Source organism: Oncorhynchus nerka, linkage group LG16 (assembly GCF_034236695.1).
Source record: "Oncorhynchus nerka isolate Pitt River linkage group LG16, Oner_Uvic_2.0, whole genome shotgun sequence".
In the NCBI taxonomy this organism is placed as follows: Eukaryota; Metazoa; Chordata; class Actinopteri; order Salmoniformes; family Salmonidae; genus Oncorhynchus; species Oncorhynchus nerka.
In genome coordinates this window covers 30,955,520-30,976,418 of record NC_088411.1, presented here as the reverse complement: position 1 = coordinate 30,976,418, position 20,899 = coordinate 30,955,520, and the positions used below count along the sequence as shown (strand labels likewise).

General features: G+C 43.7%; 1 protein-coding gene across 1 annotated transcript in view; it reads right to left on the bottom strand.

The window, feature by feature from the left end:
- Window positions 1-1,239: 1,239 nt before the first annotated feature.
- Window positions 1,240-20,899, bottom strand: part of wdr27 (WD repeat domain 27) — a 178,281-nt gene continuing 158,621 nt past the window's right edge. The window contains exon 25 of the mRNA XM_065002587.1: window positions 1,240-4,004. Within this exon, the coding sequence (XP_064858659.1) occupies window positions 3,927-4,004 (78 nt within the window). The 3' untranslated portion in view covers window positions 1,240-3,926. The remainder of the gene's footprint in view (window positions 4,005-20,899) is intronic.

The following is a 20,899-nucleotide window of genomic DNA, read 5'->3' as shown; positions in this document are numbered from 1 at the left end:
TCAAGTGGTGATACTAACTGACCGAAGACAGGGGATTTTTACTATGATTAAATGTCAGGAATTGTGAAAAAACTGAGTGTAAATGTACTTGGCTAATGTGTATGTAAACTTCCGACTTCAACTGTATATCCAGTATAATGTTGTTTACTGGCCATGTTCCGTGCTTGAAAGTGATAGCAACATGATTAAGACACTAATTACTGTATTGTTGAAATATATTTCCAACGGCATACCGTAAGCTATTTACAATAACAATATCCAAACCATCTCATTTACCGTTCCCCCGTAAATTCCCAGTAAATGTTGTATTTATTAAAAATAAAATAAAAATAGATGTAGCCAAGATAGAGTGCGTATAACAAGTTTAGGATGCTTGTGAACCTTACAGAACCTAGAAACTGTATTTACAAAACATACTTATAAAGATACTTCAGATGAATAAAGCACTGTGTTACCCCGGAGTGTCTTTGCATGGGGCATCAAATAAAATCATGAATGTGATCACTCGGCATCCCATTATGGCATCTTCACTATCAACTACAGATGGCTATAAAGTCTGAAAACCTCAAAAGATGGGCACTGGTACGTTATTGTCTCACTATAAAACTGAAAACAAAGAGTTTCAAGAGCTAACTCTGCCTCATGCCAAGTAAAGGGGTTGAGTGCCATAGATAGTTCAGGTCTTGATTAGGAACAGTCAGTATGCATTGCATTGAGAACAGACTTGGGACACCAAAGATAGCTTAGACTAGATTTATTCCACCCAGACTGAATGCATAACATAACATACAAGTCACACAGCATATATTTACACCCCTCGACTAGGCAGAGTTCCTCTCCTTGTATGTTAAGATAAACAATCAGTCAGTTTTTGTTGCTGGGCAGAAACTAGGTCTGTTCCTCTTTGTTGTGATTGTCATGGCCCAGCTTGAGTCCAGTACCTTTGTGTGTGGGTATGTGTGTGTGTGTGGGAGATAACGCTACAGTTAGTGTGTCGTTGAGGTGGGCCCCTCTGGCCCCCTTCCCAGATGTTTCCTACCTCTTCAACTGTTATCCTCACATCGATATTGAGTTCCACCACCACTTCTCCTTTCCCAACAAGTTACTGACACTAACTTGGCTTGTGTTATGAGAATTTTGTTATCAATGTTCAATGTTCATAAACTTCAATTAATCTACTCAGTCTGCAACCCAGAGTTTGTAATATTCTGGTTGAATAAAGCAGACAAGAGTCCCAGCTTACAAAAATCAAAGTGTTTATTCACGAGAATGTTCTGAAGTTCATTATACAAAGACATCCATTTTATAGCTGCGCACATACTTCCACACAAACCGTAGGTATCCTACTAGAGGTTGACCGATTAATCGGAATGGCCGATTAAATTGGGCCGATTTCAAGTTTTCATAACAATCAGATTTTTTTTTTTTACACCTTTATTGAATCTTTATTTAACTAGGCAAGTCAGTTAAGAACACATTCTTATTTTCAATGACGACCTAGGAACGGTGGGTTAACTGCCTCGTTCAGGGGCAGAATGACAGCTTTTCACCTTGTCAGCTCGTGGGACCCAATCTTGCAACCTTACAGTTAACTAGTCCAACGCTATAACCACCTGCCTCTCGTTGCACTCCACAAGGAGACTGCCTGTTACGCGAATGCAGCGAATGCAGTAAGCCAAGTTAAGTTGCCAGCTAGCATTATAAAAAACAATCAATCAATCATAATCACTAGTTAACTACACATGGTTGATGATATTACTAGTTTATCTAGCATGTCTTGCGTTGCATATAATCTGACTGAGCATACAAGTACCTGACTGAGCGGTGGTAGGCAGCAGCAGGCTCGTAAGCATTCATTCAAACAGCACTTTTGTGCGTTTTGCCAGCAGTTCTTCGTTGTGCGTCAAGCATTGCGCTGTTTATGACTTCAAGCCTATCAACTCCCGAGATGAGGCTGGTATAACCGATGTGAAATGGCTAGCTAGTTAGCGGGGTGCGCGCTAATAGCGTTTCAAACATCACTCGCTCTGAGACTTGGAGTGGTTGTTCCCCTTGCTCTGCATGGGTAACGCTGCTTCGAGGGTGGCTGTTGTCATTGTGTTCCTGGTTCGAGCCCAGGGAGGAGCGAGGAGAGGGACGTAAGCTATACTGTTACACTGGCAATACTAAAGTGCCTATAAGAACATTGAATAGTCAAAGGTTAATGAAATACAAATGGTATAGAGGGAAATTGTCCTAAAATTCCTATAATAACTACAACCTAAAACTTCTTACCTGGGAATATTGAAGACTCATGTTAAAAGGAACCACCAGCTTTCATATCTTCTCATGTTTTGAGCAAGGAACCAAATTGAGCATGTTTCATTATTTATTTGAGGCTAAATTGATTTTATTGATGTATTATATTAAGTTAAAATAAGTGTTCATTCAGTATTGTTATAATTGTCATTATTACAAATACACTTTAAAAAAATCGGCGGATTAATCGGTATCGGCTTTTTTGGTCCTCCAATAATCGGTATCGGCGATGAAAAATCATAATCGGTCGACCTCTATATCCTACGCACATACTTCCACACAAACAGTAGGTGAGTTTTATCCTTCTCCATAGTTCTCACCACTGTGTATCACTACCCAGCCGACAATTCCATTCCCCCGAGATTAGGGAAACCTTGAGAAGTACTCCCTATGCCATCAAGTTCCTCAGAGGCCTAACCAGGTCGGTCCAAACACAGTTTAACTGTTCTCTGTATCTTTCTTCGGCCCCCACATACAAGTTCAAATCCTGAGCTACGCCTTGCTCAGACAGTCTGTGTTTTTCCACTATACAGATACATTGTTTAACCTAATTCTGGCTAAAACTACACACATGATCAGATTATAATTTTATGATTCTAATCAATTTCATACAATTATAAGGTTTCAGAGTGGAATTATTGAATCATTATCTTTCAACATTTAAATTTGATCAGCTTGACAGGAACCGAGACCAGACTATTGATCTTTTGCCTAATCCTTACAAAGTCTATAAAAAAAACCTGAGATGCCATATTGGTTCCCTTTTAGTGGCCAAGAACACTAGCGGTTGTCTTCTGATCTATAGTACCCTGACTGTCTCCACCATACATATTGTTCCATCCAGACAGTACAGGACAGTACCTTCCCCATACACTGAGTATACCAAACATTATGAACACCTTCCTTATATTGAGTTGCATCGATAAGGGATCATATCTTTCACCTGGATTCACCTGGTCAGTCTATGTCATGGAAAGACGTTCCTAACGTTTTATACACTAAGTGTATGTTCAAACCATCAGCAACAGGGAGAGGGGGGAGAAATATGTTATCTGAGCAGTAGGCCTAATTGCCAGAACTATGGAAGTGTGGAACGGAGAAGGACAGTAAGAAGCACAAAAACAGTTAAGCATTCTGTATGCATTCAAATCAGTTTAATCTTGAATATTCAAATTTCACCTACTGTACTGTTGGGATATAGGTGATATATAGTTCTGTACTGAACATACCAGTCTTTTCTTTCTGTCTAGGTCTGTGTGTGTCTCCATTCTAATGTAAATACATCTGTACATGTGGATGGGTGTGTTAGTATGTAGTAACGTCTGCGTGTCAGACTCGCAGGCTGCTGAGCGGTGCAGTCAGATGGTGATGTCACTGTAGCCCCTGGGTCTCAGTAATGCTGCTGTAACTCTCCAGGCCCTGGCATCCATCCCTCTGTAAAGCCTCACTGTGAGATCACAGCCAATGGGATAAAAGGAAGCTCTCTAGCTAACGAGGCCCGTTGGTCCCCATTACAGTATGGTGTAAATAACACAAGCGTCATTGTCAGGTCCAGACCTGGGTTCATATAGCATTTGCTTTCTTTCAAATGTTTGAATGCGCTTGCCTGTTGTAATGGGATCCAGTTGTCATGACAGGGTGACCCTGATGGCGGCGTTGCCAGGGCGGAACAGACTCAGCCTCCCGTCCAGAGTCCCGGTCAGCAGCTGGGAAGGAGAAAGACAGAGAATAAGGATGACATCATCAACCTACCCTTTGACTGATCACATGAGGGTGATTATAAACAGAGACTGACTGTAATTCCCTTTTCCTGATGACTTAAACTGAGATCTTCCCCTGCTCTACAGTATGTTCGCTACATACTTCAGTCTGAGACTGGCACCTTTGAAGTCGTTTCGGGGGACGTCAAAATGAGGAGTTCTGTACAAAACTAAGTATTTAGCAATTGCATCATCTGTAACTAAAACAGAGTAGCAAAGCCATCTAAGAAATGTTCTAAATGTCGCTTTACCCACGTGTTCTGGCTCTGGCCCAATCCATCGCTTTCTGGGACAAATCAGAACGGTTAGAATGTGTTCGCGTTCTAGAAATCGTCGGGGAGGTACTCAGATCGAGACTCGTTGAGGAGAAGAAACTAACGCTTTGGGTGTGGCGTAGCGTTTGGCCGGAGCAAGGAGTTTGGGTAGCCAGGCAAGTATTCATACCTATCACGCTAAACTCTTTAGGGTGCCTCTCTACATGATCCTATAGTCTGGTTGTGCTGTCTTGCTAAGTCCTATAAATATCAACTGGCATGAAAACGACCGTAGGAGCACAAAAGACAGTAGAGAAATATCTGGGACCAGGCTATTAGGCTATTTATTCCCTCTATCATACTGTTACATTTAACTCAGCATGATCCAAACTTCTAATTGGGGAAAGCCATGCAATATTGCATAACAGCACTGATCTCTACAACAAAGCTAAACTAAGAACTTTGCAGCAGTTAAATCCCCAGGTTTATGATATCTCATAGCAATTCTCAGACCGTCCACACTGTGTCCCAAATTGCCCCCTATAACCTACATGCTCAGAAAAAAGGGTTATTCGGCTGTCCCATAGAATAACCTTTTTTGATCCCGGTAGAACTTATTTGGGTTCCATGTAGAACACTCTGTGGAAAGGGTTCTACACAGAACTCAAAGGGGCTATTTCTACCTGGAACCAAAAGGGTTCCACGTGGAACCAAAAAGGGTTATTTAACGGGTTCTCCTTGCGGACAGCCGAATAACCCTTTTAGGTTCTACATAGTTCTACATAAATTGCATGGACTCTGTATGCAATAATTAACATGATTTTTTAATTACTACCTCATCTCTGTACCCCACACATACAATTATCTGTAAGGTCCCTCAGTGGAGCAGTGAATTTCAAACACAGATTCAAACACAAAGACCTGGGAGGTTTTCCAATGCCTCGCAAAAAACGGCACCTATTGGTAGATGAGTAAAAATGAAAAAAGCAGACATTGAATACCCCTTTTAGTATGGTGAATTTATTAATTACACTTTGGATGGTGTATCAATACATCCAGTCACTACAAAGGTACAGGTGTCCTTACTAACTCAGTTGCCAGAGAGGAAAGAAACTGCTCAGGGATTTCACCATGACGCCAATGGTGACTTTAAAACACTTACAGAGTTTAATTGCTGTGATAGGAGAAAACTGAGGATGGATAAACAACATTGTAGTTACTCCACAATACTACAAAAGTAGGAAGCCTTGTTGCAAACATGCATTCTGTTTGCAACAAGGCACTAAAGTAAAACTGCAAATAATGTGGCAAAGAAATTAACTTTATATCCTGAATATAAAGCGTTATGTTTGAGGCAAATCCAACACAACACATCACTGAGTATCAAGCATGGTGGTGGCTGCATCATGTTATGGGTATGCTTGTCATTGGCAAGGACTAGGGAGTTTTTGGGGATAAAAAGAAACAGAATAGCGCTAGCACAGGGAAAATGACATGGAATTTTCTTGAGTGGGCTAGTTACAGTTTAGACTCAAATCAGCTTGAAAATCTATGTCAAGACTTGAAAATGGCTGTCAAGCAATTATCAACAATCAACTTGACAGAGCTTGAAGAATTTTGAAAATAATAATGTGTAAAAAATATTGTACAATCCAGGTTTGCAAAGCTGTAATACCTGCCAAAGGTGATTCTAACATGTATTGAGTAACGGGTGTGAATACTTATGTAAATTAGATATTTCTGTATTTCATTTTCAATACATTTGCAAACATTTCAAAAAAAAAAATTTCACTGGCATTATGGGTTATTGTGTGTAAAAAATATATTAAGCCAAGCAGCCTGACCCACACACTCATGGATACAGACACACGCATTCACGGACATAGACACACACGCACGCACGCACGCACGCACGCACACACACACACACACACACACACACACACACACACACACACACACACACACACACACACAACTCTCCCCCACACACGTATCCCCTTGTCCTCAGCTGCATCTCTCTCTCAAAGAGGAGGGATCATGATCTCAGCTATCCCCTGTCGGCCAATCAGCCAGTGACCCGGGCCAGAGCAACATTACCTCACCACTACGGCAGCCAATCTACAGGCTCCAATGCAACCTGGGAAACCTTCCATTTAGAGTTCATAGTGAGATTCTGGCCTGTGTGAGAGAGTCTGTGTCCTCAACAGCACTCCAGTACCTATTAAGTGTACCACTTTTGACCAGGACCCATAGCGCTCTGGTCAAAAGATGTGCGCTATAAAGGGAATACGGTGCCATTTGGGACGCATACTGATAAACCTTCCATTTGGGGTTCATAGTGAGACTTATGGTACTCATTCATAACGGGTTATGAGAGCTGTGGAAATTGATGTCACTCCGAGACATTAGTCAACACTGTACTGTACTAGTCTGTGACCTCAGGTTAACATACACCCCAAAAATTATCTGTATTTCATCACACAAAAGATCTGCACAGGTGCAAAAAATGACAGGGACTATTCCATTGGTTTCATTGCGCCAGGCAAGCTCAATGAAGCACAAGTATTTAAAATATATTAAATATGATTGGAGCCAGGTCTGATATCAACGAGAGACCAGTACATCAGCTAAACTTTCTAAGGATGGATGAGTGAATAGGCCCATATGCAGTCAACACCCTGATATGATAGGAACGAGTCAGAACATCAGTCAAACACAAGTAGTCTGCTTAGCCCTAACCATGCACTTCAGCTAAACTTTCTGAGGATTGATGAGTGAATACGCCCCTGTTGGGAAAGAGTCAGAAGAGTCTGAAGTGTTTGGATGGAAGATGAGTCAAACACTAGTAGGGCTGACTAGTATCTATCAGGGTTTATTTATTTAATCTCTTCTGGTTCGGATGTTGATGCTGTAGCAGATCCTCCTTACTGGAGACACAGGGACAATATCCAGCTGTGTGTGGAACGCTAGAAGGGGAGAGTTCACTGACACACACACGCAGGGCTGGCTCTAACCTTTTGGGGGCCTTATGCAAGATTTGGTTGGGAGCCCCTCCACCTTGCCGCAAATCATTTTAATTTCACACAGTTAATTTCACGCAATTCTACAATCTTTGCCATGGGGCGTTAAGAAAATGTAGCAATCATTGAATTCTAATTATTTTGGCTTGAGGCAGAGGGAATTTTTTTCTACAATTTTACAGCTAATTTCCTGCAATTCTATCCATTTTATCATGTGGTGGAAATAAATTTGAGCAGTTTTAAAGCTAATTTCCTGCAATTCTACACATTTTTCCATGTACACATTTTCCATGACTTATGCCATGTTAATATGATATCTGAGTGAGAAAGACTAACAAAAGTCAATGGTGGCCTCCTGGAGGTCAGGGCCCTGTGCAAGTTGTTTTAATTTGTTATAGCTGTCTGGATTAAATAACAATCTAAACATTGCTAGCTGACATGGCTAATTGAGAGACTCTCAGTTCCTTACATAACAAGAGAAAAACTGCTGGTTCTGATTTATTTGGAGAGCATCTTCATACAGGCTTCATAAGCACTACATAGATGCTTTACAAATCATATATAACAGTATGTCATGCGCTATAAAGATGCATAATGTGGCATAAGTGTGTGACATAACCATCAATGTATTTATTCACATTTATTAGAGCATGAAAGACAGTTATAGATGATTTGTGACCAATTTATGTAGTGCTTATGAAGCCTATATGAATGCTTTATGGTGGCCCTCTAAAGGACGGGGCCCTAAGCGACTGCTTATGCCTGGAGCAGGCCCTGCACACATGCTGACTGTCTGTCTGCGTCTCTCTCACTCACACACATGCTCTGCAGGAAGTCAGTCACCCCACCCATACACATAGACATGCACGCACGTACACAGACACATGGATCCACACACACACACACACACACACACACACACACACACACACACACACACACACACACACACACACACACACACACACACACACACACACACACACACACACACACACACACACACAGTGTTCTTATATTCTTGTGGGGACCTAAAATGTATTTCCATTCAAAATCCTATTTTCCCTAAACCTAACCCTAACCCTAAACCTTATCCTAACCCTAACCCTTATCCCAACCCTAACCCTTATCCTAACCCTAAACCTTATCCTAACCCTAACCCCTAAACTTAAAATAGCCTTTGTCCTTATGGACGTGGGAAATGACCCCATGGAGGAGAATTTTCCTTGTTTTACTATTATTCTGTCAGTAAAACATTAAATGGACACAGTCTGCTGTAGCTAACCCTCCTATTACTCCTACCCATCTAGCTAACCCTCCTATTACCCCTACCCATCTAGCTAACCCTCCTATTACCCCTACCCATCTAGCTAACCCTCCTATTACCCCTACCCATCTAGCTAACCCTCCTATTACCCCTACCCATATAGCTAACCCTCCTATTACCCCTACCCATCTACCTAACCCTCCTATTACCCCTAATCATCTAGCTAACCCTCCTATTACCCCTACCCATCTAGCTAACCCTCCTATTACCCCTATCCATTTACATAACCCTCCTATTACCCCTAACCATCTAGCTAACCCTCCTATTACCCTTACACATCTAGCAAACCCTCCTGTTACCCCTACCCATCTAGCTAACCCTCCTATTACCCCTACACATCTAGCAAACCCTCCCATTACCCCTAACCATCTAGCTAACCCTCCTATTACCCCTACCCATCTAGCTAACCCTCCTATTACCCCTACCCATCTACCTAACCCTCCTATTACCCCTAACCATCTAGCTAACCCTCCTATTACCCCTACCCATCTACCTAACCCTCCTATTACCCCTACCCATCTACCTAACCCTCCTATTACCCCTAACCATCTAGCTAACCCTCCTATTACCCCTACCCATCTACCTAACCCTCCTATTACCCCTAACCATCTACCTAACCCTCCTATTACCCCTAACCATCTAGCTAACCCTCCTATTACCCTACACATCTAGCTAACCCTCATATTACCCCTAACCATCTAGCTAACCCTCCTATTATCCTTACACATCTAGCTAACCCTCCTATTACCCCTACCCATCTAGCTAACCCTCCCATTACCCCTACCCATCTACCTAACCCTCCTATTACCCCTAACCATCTACCTAACCCTCCTATTACCCCTACATATCTAGCAAACCCTCCCATTACCCCTAACCATCTAGCTAACCCTCCTATTACCCCTACCCATCTACCTAACCCTCCTATTACCCCTAACCATCTAGCTAACCATCATATTACCCCAAATCATCTAGCTAACCCTCCCATTACCCCTAACCATCTAGCTAACTCTCCCAATACCCCTAACCATCTAGCTAACCCTCCCAATACCACTAACCATCTAGCTAACCCTCCTATTAAATGTCCCTAACCATCTAGCTAACCCTCCCATTAGCCCTAACCATCTAGCTAACCCTCCCATTACCCCTAACCATCTAGCTAACCCTCCTATTACCCCTAACCATCAAGCTAACCCTCCCATTATCCCTAACCATCTAGCTAACCCTCCCATTACCCCTAACTATGTAGCTAACCATTTTCTTAAATGGCCCTAACCATCTAGCTAACACTCCTATTAAATAACCCTAACCATCTATATAAAACTCCTACAAGCCCTAACTGTCTAGCTAACCCTTACAATACCCCTAACAATCTAGCTAACCCTCCTATTAAGTTCCAACTGGAACTCAAAATAATTATAACTTCAGCTGTGTGAGTTTAAATAAAGTCATGCAATACAATAAGTGTACACATTTGGTGAATCATAATAACTCAGATAATCATGCATGTATGTAAGATGTGTCTAGTAATTAGAAATATGATGTTGGCTTCCTAGGGGGTGTGTTCATGATTTGATGCCATGATAATTATGACCTGACTGAAGGAAAAAAACAACACACTCATACATATTGGTTGGTAGGTAAAATTAGGGTAGCAAAGCAACCGGTAGTTTCCCAAAGTTACCAGAATTTTCAGTCGTTTTGGTAATTAACAGAAAATCTATGGCTATCTACATTTACATTACATTTAAGTCATTTAGCAGACGCTCTTATCCAGAGCGACTTACAAATTGGTGCGTTCACCTTAAGACATCCATTGGAACAGCCACTTTACAATAGTGCATCTAAATCTTTTAAGGGGGGTGAGAAGGATTACTTTATCCTATCCTAGGTATTCCTGAAAGAGGTGGGGTTTCAGGTGTCTCCGGAAGGTGGTGATTGACTCCGCTGTCCTGGCGTCGTGAGGGAGTTTGTTCCACCATTGGGGGCCAGAGCAGCGAACAGTTTTGACTGGGCTGCGCGGAACTGTACTTCCTCAGTGGTAGGGAGGCGAGCAGGCCAGAGGTGGATGAACGCAGTGCCCTTGTTTGGGTGTAGGGCCTGATCAGAGCCTGGAGGTACTGAGGTGCCGTTCCACTCACAGCTCCGTAGGCAAGCACCATGGTCTTGTAGCGGATGCGAGCTTCAACTGGAAGCCAGTGGAGAGAGCGGAGGAGCGGGGTGACGTGAGAGAACTTGGGAAGGTTGAACACCAGACGGGCTGCGGCGTTCTGGATGAGTTGTAGGGTTTAATGGCACAGGCAGGGAGCCCAGCCAACAGCGAGTTGCAGTAATCCAGACGGGAGATGACAAGTGCCTGGATTAGGACCTGCGTCGCTTCCTGTGTGAGGCAGGGTCGTACTCTGCGGATGTTGTAGAGCATGAACCTACAGGAACGGGCCACCGCCTTGATGTTAGTTGAGAACGACAGGGTGTTGTCCAGGATCACGCCAAGGTTCTTAGCGCTCTGGGAGGAGGACACAATGGAGTTGTCAACCGTGATGGCGAGATCATGGAACGGGCAGTCCTTCCCCGGGAGGAAGAGCAGCTCCGTCTTGCCGAGGTTCAGCTTGAGGTGGTGATCCGTCATCCACACTGATATGTCTGCCAGACATGCAGAGATGCGATTCGCCACCTGGTCATCAGAAGGGGGAAAGGAGAAGATTAATTGTGTGTCGTCTGCATAGCAATGATAGGAGAGACCATGTGAGGTTATGACAGAGCCAAGTGACTTGGTGTATAGCGAGAATAGGAGAGGGCCTAGAACAGAGCCCTGGGGGACGCCAGTGGTGAGAGCGCGTGGTGAGGAGATAGATTCTCGCCACGCCACCTGGTAGGAGCGACCTGTCAGGTAGGACGCAATCCAAGCGTGGGCCGCGCCGGAGATGCCCAACTCGGAGAGGGTGGAGAGGAGGATCTGATGGTTCACAGTATCGAAGGCAGCCGATAAGTCTAGAAGGATGAGAGCAGAGGAGAGAGAGTTGGCTTTAGCAGTGCGGAGCGCCTCCGTGATACAGAGAAGAGCAGTCTCAGTTGAATGACTAGTCTTGAAACCAGACTGATTTGGATCAAGAAGGTCATTCTGAGAGAGATAGCGGGAGAGCTGGCCAAGGACGGCACGTTCAAGAGTTTTGGAGAGAAAAGAAAGAAGGGATACTGGTCTGTAGTTGTTGACATCGGAGGGATCGAGTGTAGGTTTTTTCAGAAGGGGTGCAACTCTCGCTCTCTTGAAGACGGAAGGGACGTAGCCAGCGGTCAGGGATGAGTTGATGAGCGAGGTGAGGTAAGGGAGAAGGTCTCCGGAAATGGTCTGGAGAAGAGAGGAGGTGATAGGGTCAAGCGGGCAGGTTGTTGGGCGGCCGGCCGTCACAAGACGCGAGATTTCATCTGGAGAGAGAGGGGAGAAAGAGGTCAGAGCACAGGGTAGGGCAGTGTGAGCAGAACCAGCGGTGTCGTTTGACTTAGCAAACGAGGATCGGATGTCGTCGACCTTCTTTTCAAAATGGTTGACGAAGTCATCTGCAGAGAGGGAGGAGGGGGAGGGGAGGAGGATTCAGGAGGGAGGAGAAGGTGGCAAAGAGCTTCCTAGGGTTAGAGGCAGATGCTTGGAATTTAGAGTGGTAGAAAGTGGCTTTAGCAGCAGAGACAGAAGAGGAAAATGTAGAGAGGAGGGAGTGAAAGGATGCCAGGTCCGCAGGGAGGCGAGTTTTCCTCCATTTCCACTCGGCTGCCCGGAGCCCTGTTCTGTGAGCTCGCAATGAGTCGTCGAGCCACGGAGCGGGAGGGGAGGACCGAGCGGGCCTGGAGGATAGGGGACATAGAGAGTCAAAGGATGCAGAAAGGGAGGAGAGGAGGGTTGAGGAGGCAGAATCAGGAGATAGGTTGGAGAAGGTTTGAGCAGAGGGAAGAGATGATAGGATGGAAGAGGAGAGAGTAGCGGGGGAGAGAGAGCGAAGGTTGGGACGGCGCGATACCATCCGAGTAGGGGCAGTGTGGGAAGTGTTGGATGAGAGCGAGAGGGAAAAGGATACAAGGTAGTGGTCGGAGACTTGGAGGGGAGTTGCAGTGAGGTTAGTGGAAGAACAGCATCTAGTAAAGATGAGGTCGAGCGTATTGCCTGCCTTGTGAGTAGGGGGGAAGGTGAGAGGGAGAGGTCAAAAGAGGAGAGGAGTGGAAAGAAGGAGGCAGAGAGGAATGAGTCAAAGGTAGACGTGGGGAGGTTAAAGTCGCCCAGAACTGTGAGAGGTGAGCCGTCCTCAGGAAAGGAGCTTATCAAGGCATCAAGCTCATTGATGAACTCTCCGAGGAACCTGGAGGGCGATAAATGATAAGGATGTTAAGCTTGAAAGGGCTGGTAACTGTGACAGCATGGAATTCAAAGGAGGCGATAGACAGATGGGTAAGGGGAGAAAGAGAGAATGACCACTTGGGAGAGATGAGGATCCCGGTGCCACCACCCCGCTGACCAGAAGCTCTCGGGGTGTGCGAGAACACGTGGGCGGACGAAGAGAGAGCAGTAGGAGTAGCAGTGTTATCTGTGGTGATCCATGTTTCCGTCAGTGCCAAGAAGTCGAGGGACTGGAGGGAGGCATAGGCTGAGATGAACTCTGCCTTGTTGGCCGCAGATCGGCAGTTCCAGAGGCTACCGGAGACCTGGAACTCCACGTGGGTCGTGCGCGCTGGGACCACCAGATTAGGTGGCAGCGCCACGCGGTGTGTGGAGCGTTTGTATGGTCTGTGCAGAGAGGAGAGAACAGGGATAGACAGACACATAGTTGACAGGCTACAGAAGAGGCTACGCTAATGCAAAGGAGATTGGAATGACAAGTGGACTACACGTCTCGAATGTTCAGAAAGTTAAGCTTACGTAGCAAGAATCTTATTGACTAAAATGATTAAAATGATACAGTACTGCTGAAGTAGGCTAGCTGGCAGTGGCTGCGTTGTTGACTTTGTAGGCTAGCTGGCAGTGGCTGCGTTGTTGGCACTACACTAATCAAGTCGTTCCGTTGAGTGTGATAGTTTCAACAGTGCTGCTATTCGGGGGCTAGCTGGCTAGCTAGCAGTGTTGATTACGTTACGTTGCGTTAAAAGAACGACAATAGCTGGCTAGCTAACCTAGAAAATCGCTCTAGACTACACAATTATCTTTGATACAAAGACGGCTATGTAGCTAGCTATGTAGCTAGCTACGATCAAACAAATCAAACCGTTGTACTGTAATGAAATGAAATGAAAATGTGATACTACCTGTGGAGCGAATGCGACCGGGTTGTTGAGTGAGGAAGTTCTATTCGGTAGACGTTGGCTAGCTGTTGGCTAGCTAGCAGTGTCTCCTACGTTAAGGACGACAAATAGCGGGCTAGCTAACCTCGGTAAATTAAGATAATCACTCTAAGACTACACACTCTAAACTACACAATTATCTTGGATACGAAGACAGCAAAGACAACTATGTAGCTAGCTAACACTACACTAATCAAGTCGTTCAGTTGAGTGTAATAGTTTTTTACAGTGCTGGTATTCGGAAGACGGTGGACGTTTGCTAGCTGGCTAGCTGGCTAGCTGCTGGGCAGATAGCAGTGTAGACTACGTTAGGACGACGAAATACGATAATTACGCAATTATCTTTGATACAAAGACGGCTATGTAGCTAGCTAAGAAGAAATTGCTAAGATTAGACAAATCAAACCGTTGTTTAGCAGAACTTAGGTCATTTTTACTTGAATAACTTAAAAAATGTATTCATATATAGCATTCATTTTATATACAGTGCTGTGAAAAAGTATTTGCCCCTTTTTAATTTTCTCTACTTTTGAAAGATAAAATGACATGTACTTTTTCGTGATATCGAATTGTTAGTTATAGTCTTGTCCCATTGCTGCAACTCCCGTACAGACTCAGGAGAGGTGAAGGTTGAGAGCCATGCGTCCTCCGTAACACAACCCTCCCAAGCCGCACTGCTCACTTAACCCGGAAGCCAGCTGCACAAATGTGTCGGAGGAAACACTGTACAACTGGCTACCGAAGTCAGCGTGCATGTGCCCGACCCACCACAAGGAGCTGCTGAATGTGATGGGACAAGGGCATCCCGGCTGGCCAAACCCTCCCCTAACCTGGAAAATTGTGCCGCACCTCAAGGGTCTCCCAGTCGCTGGATCGAACCAGGGTCTGTAGTGATGCCTCTAGCACTGCGATGCAGTGCCTTGGACTGTTGCACCACTCAGGAGGCCCTACTTTTAAATATTTTCAATACAGAATGTTATCAGATCTTCAACCAAAACGTAACATTAGATAAAGGGAACCTGAGTCAACGAATAACACAACAATTACATACTCTAATTTATTTCATAAACAAAGATTTGCAACACCCAATGCCTCTGTGTGAAAAAGCAATTGCCCCCTTACACTCAATAACGGGTTGTGTCACCTTCAGTTGCAATGACTTCAACCAAACACTTCCTATAGTTGTTGATCAGTCTCTCATGTCGCTGTAGAGGAATTTTGGCCCAGTCTTCCACGCAGAACTGCTTTAACTCAGTGACATTTGTGGGTTTTCAAATATGAACTGTTCATTTCAAGTCTTGCGACAACATCTCAATTGGGATAAGGCCTGGACTTTGACTAGGCCATTCCAACACTTCAAATTTGTTGCTTTTTAGCCATTTTCATGTAGACTTGACTGTGTGTTTCAGATGATTGTCTTGCTTCATGACCCAGCTGCGCTTCAGCTTCAGCTCACAGACAGATGGCCTGACATTTTCCTGTAGAATTTATGGTTCCTTCTATTAAGGCAAGTCGTCCAGGTCCTGAGGAAAGTCGTCCAGGTCCTGAGGAAGCAAGGCATCCCCAAACCATCACACCACCACCACCATGCTTGACCGTCGGCATAAGGTTCTTACTGTGGAATGCAGTGTTTGGTTTTTCGCCAGGCATAATGGGACCCATGTCGTCCAAAAATATATACATTTGACTCATCTGTCCATAGAACATTCTTCCAAGATTCTTGATGATCATCCAGGTGCTTCCAGGTACTTTTTCTGAGAACTTCAGTCAATCTTTTGGACGAGATGGGTCCCATTATGTCTGTCGAAAACCAAACACTGCATTCCATCATTTTTTGTTATTTGTAAACTCAGGTTCCCTTTATCTAATATCAGGTTTTGTTTGAAGTTCTAATAACATTCAGTATCAAAAATATGCAAACAGAGAAAATCAGAAAGAGGGCAAATACTTTTTCACGCCACTGTATCATTGTCCATGAGTTTCGTGTAGAAATAATTGACAAATGAATGACAAAAGAATCTAACGAACAATGGCATTATTTTCAATTAACTGCAACTCTTCCAACTATTGATGTTTTTCACAACTGCCACCAAACATTTACAGCAAAAACATACTGACATAGTAAAATAAATAAATACATGTGTGTGTGTGTGTGTAAAAATATATAAAGGATATTTCATTCTGAAACCCTCATATTAAACACCAATGGTATTCACTAAATTGATGGTTTATATTTAGGATCATGTTTTACAGCTTTGTCATTATATTTTTATTTTAAAATCATAATTTCATATATTTCACGTTGCCACAAAGTCAGAGATCATTACAGACACCTGTAAAAATCTGAAGAGCCACTAGATGTCTTGTGATAGATTACATGAAATATTTGAAAGATACCAACATTCTGGTAGTTTACTGGTAAACTTAGAAAGTTTCCAGTAATATACTCTCCCATAATAGTACATAGTAATTGCATCAACTTGCTGATTGTTCCCCATCCGCTTAGTACAGGGCATTCCATGTCTTTATGTCTGTCTGAGGTGGGCCTTTTAATGGGCAATCTACAGTTTCTACATCCATTAGTGGGCTTATAAATGAATGATATACACATCGATTCTTGAAGAATATAACTTATAAATGCCTCATGAGCTTAGTTCAACTATCTAGCCCCATCAGAACCCCCAAAATAAGCTTGTTTTAGTCATTTGATTGATTGTAAACAATGTAATTATAAACAAAGACTATTGCTTCAACATATGGTTAAAACGATAATTCTGATTTCATGGCTGGTCAGACCTTTCATCCATAGTCTATGAATTTGAGAATGGTTACATTTCTCCAGCCCCATCAGTCAGCATTTTACAGCTTCAAAACATGTTAAAAACTATCATTTTGATCACATGGATGGTCAGTCCTTGCATCCATAGCCCTGTCTATGAATTTTAGAGTGGTTCTCTCTAGCCGCATCCCTCAGCTATTTAAACAAATCGGTGACCCATTTGATATTGTCTGAACTGCAGATTGCAGTACAGAGACAGCCAGAGCAGACAGACATATGGACGACTGACAGGGTCAACATGGCTCTTCAGTCCAGATGGTCTAGCTTACCTCAGATGGTCTAGCTTACCCCACATGGTCTAGCTTACCCCAGATGGTCTAGCTTACCCCAGGACAGGACCCCGACTGAGAAAGTTCCAACTACACACTGACACTGACTGTCTGTCTGTCTGACTGACAGAAGGATGGACAGACAGACGGCGTACTCATGGTTGCCTCGTCTTATCATAGGGGTTAACTACATCCTTATTACTACATCCTGGCTTTGGCCACTACATCCTTATTACTGCATCCTGGCTTTGGCCACTACATCCTTATTACTACATCTTGGCTTTGGCCACTACATCCTTATTACTACATCCTGGCTTTGGCCACTACATCCTTATTACTACATCCTGGCTTTGGCCACTACATCCTTATTACTACATCCTGGCTATGGCCACTACATCCTTATTACTACATACTGGCTATGGCCACTACATCCTTATTACTACATCCTTATTACTACATCCTGGCTATGGCCACTACATCCTTATTACTATATCCTGGCTATGGCCACTACATCCTGGCTATGGCCACTACATCCTTATTACTACATTGTGGCTATGGCCACTACATCCTTATTACTACATCCTGGCTATGGCCACTACATCCTTATTACCACATCCTTATTACTACATCCTGGCTATGGCCACTACATCCTGGCTATGGCTACTACATCCTGGCTATGGCCACTACATCCTGGCTATGGCCACTACATCCTTATTACTACATCCTTATTACTACATCCTGGCTATGGCCACTACATCCTTATTACTACATCCTGGTTATAGCCACTACATCCTTATTACTACATCCTTATTACTACATCCTGGCTATGGCCACTACATCCTTATTACTACATCCTGGCTATGGCCACTACATCCTTATTACTACATCCTGGCTATGGCCACTACATCCTGGCTATGGCCACTACATCCTGGCTATGGCCACTACATCCTTATTACTACATCCTGGCTATGGCCACTACATCCTTATTACTACATCCTTATTACTACATCCTGGCTATGGCCACTACATCCTGGCTATGGCCACTACATCCTTATCACTACATCCTGGCTATGGCCACTACATCCTTATTACTACATCCTGGCTATGGCCACTACATCCTGTCTATGGCCACTACATCCTTATTACTACATCCTGGCTATGGCCACTACATCCTGGCTATGGCCACTACATCCTTATTACTACATCCTGGGTATGGCCACTACATCCTTATTACTACATACTGGCTATGGCCACTACATCCTTATTACTACATCCTTATTACTACATCCTGGCTATGGCCACTACATCCTTATTACTACATCCTGGCTATGGCCACTACATCCTTATTACTACATCCTGGCTATGGCCACTACATCCTTATTACTACATCCTGGCTATGGCCACTACATCCTGGCTATGGCCACTACAGCCTGGCTATGGCCACTACATCCTGGCTATGGCCACTACATCCTGGCTATGGCCACTACATCCTGGCTATTAGCAAAAAGAGTAGAACTGATTGCCAAATCAAATGGTCAATTGAGAAGTCTCGTTAGGTAGCTATGACATTACTCTTTCCATGAAAGTTGATTCCTGAAAGTATCCGACGTGAGACAATGGAATTACAGTACATACGTATTTAGACAGAAATTAATGGGTTTTGGTCTCAATAGGAACCCAGGTAGTCTAGCGCTTATGAGCGTTGGGCAACTGTAAGTCGCTCTGGATAAGAGCATCTGCTAAATGACTAAAATGTTAAATGTAATCCAGGACCTTTTCTACTGTATTGTTACATTGAGTATTATGTCTCAATAAAGATCCTCTAGGATCACAAATCTTTTTCATTATTTATTTAACTAGGCAAGTCAGTTAAGAACAAATTCTTATTTACAATGACGGCCTACCCCGGCCAAACTTTTGTCAAAAGTAGTGCACCATGTAGGAAATAGGCCCATAGGGCTCTGGTCAAAAGTAGAGCACTATATAGGGAATAAGGTGCCATTTGGGATGCATGCAGCCCAAGAATATCAATCACCCATAGCAACACACAATACATTTCCACATCACCTCCCCTTGGTTTGGGATCGGTTAATCCTCCCTGCAGACAACACAGGTGTCTCAGTGTGTGTGTGTGTGTTTTTGGAACAGAGGCTGAGTGGTTGACTGCTTGACCTTAGTGTCTCTTCCATCCGCCCCCGTTCCCTCTCTTCAACTCCCCTGCTACCTCATCTCATCTCTAGCACATATTACAGTATGGAACATCCCACAGTGATGTGTGTGTCATCTGGGATACTAGCTCTACGGGAGGGAATAGCCTGCTCTGGTCTGTAACTCTAAAAAAAATGTTGTGCTTAGGGAGGTTAAGATCCTTGTCTGGCTCAGACATTATTGTAAAAGAGAATGGTGGAATCGCCGTAATCTACTTTTTAATTTTATTATTGAATATTTAAAAACATACAATATATTTGCAGTGAAGACGCTCAACAACTACATCACATTAGTCATCTAACAGACTCACATCCAGAGCGACAGACAGAAGCAACCAGGGTCAATGCACTGCTCAAGGGCACGCCGACAGATCTCCCACAAGGTCAAAAACGGGGACCCGAACCAGTCACCGGCCCAAGCTACCAACTGCCAGGCCACCAGCCCTCCTAGATCCCCCCACAGTTCACCAAAAGCTGCCCCTCAACCATTCAAGACCCGCCCCACAGAAAAATAAATAAATAAATCATATTTCCATTCCCCACCCCGAAGACCCCCCTCCCAATGAACCAACAACCAACAAAATGAACAAAAGAGAAAGACAAACGAAAACAACAATGCAAAAAACAAAAGACATCAAGGACAACAAAAATCATAACAGCAAGGCCAACTGAATATGTTCGAGTGCATTGCATTGCACTATTTACGTGTGTGCGTTTGTGTATGTGCACGTGTGCATTTGACTGAGAGTGTGTGACTATGCACGGCATCAGCCTCAGCCAAACTGGCATTAGCTGTAACAACATTGCCCCTCAGTGTCATTCAAATGTACTTTTTGTTACGTTTAATTTTTTATCTTTGAAGTCATTCTATCTCCCACACAGCAACTCCACTCCCACTTGTCTCAAATTCCAGATCTCAACCCTCAGCCCATCCCACCTATCTCTGCTGGTCACCCTTTTCGGATTTCTATGCACCAATACAGTGGGGCAAAAAAGTATTTAGTCAGCCACCAATTGTGCAAGTTCTCCCACTTAAAAAGATGAGGCCTGTAATTGTCATCATAGTTGAAGTGTACCTATGACAGACAAAATGAAGAAACAAAATCCAGAAAATCACATTGTAGGATTTTTTATGAATTTATTTGCAAATTATGGTGGAAAATAAGTATTTGGTCAATAACGAAAGTTTATCTCAATACTTTATCTCAATACAATGACAGAGGTCAAACGTTTTCTGTAAGTCTTCACAAGGTTTTCACACACTGTTGCTGGTATTTTGGCCCATTCCTCCATGTAGATCTCCTCTAGAGCAGTGATGTTTTGGGGCTGTTGCTGGGCAACACGGACTTTCAACTGCCTCCAAAGATTCTCTATGGGGTTGAGATCTGGAGACTGGCTAGGCCACTCCAGGACCTTGAAATGCTTCTTACGAAGCAACTCCTTCGTTGCCCGGGCGGTGTGTTTGGGATCATTGTCATGCTGAAAGACCCAGCCATGTTTCATCTTCAATGCCCTTGCTGATGGAAGGAGGTTTTCACTCAAAATCTCACGATACATGGCCCCATTTATTCTTTCCTTTACACGGATCAGTCGTCCTGGT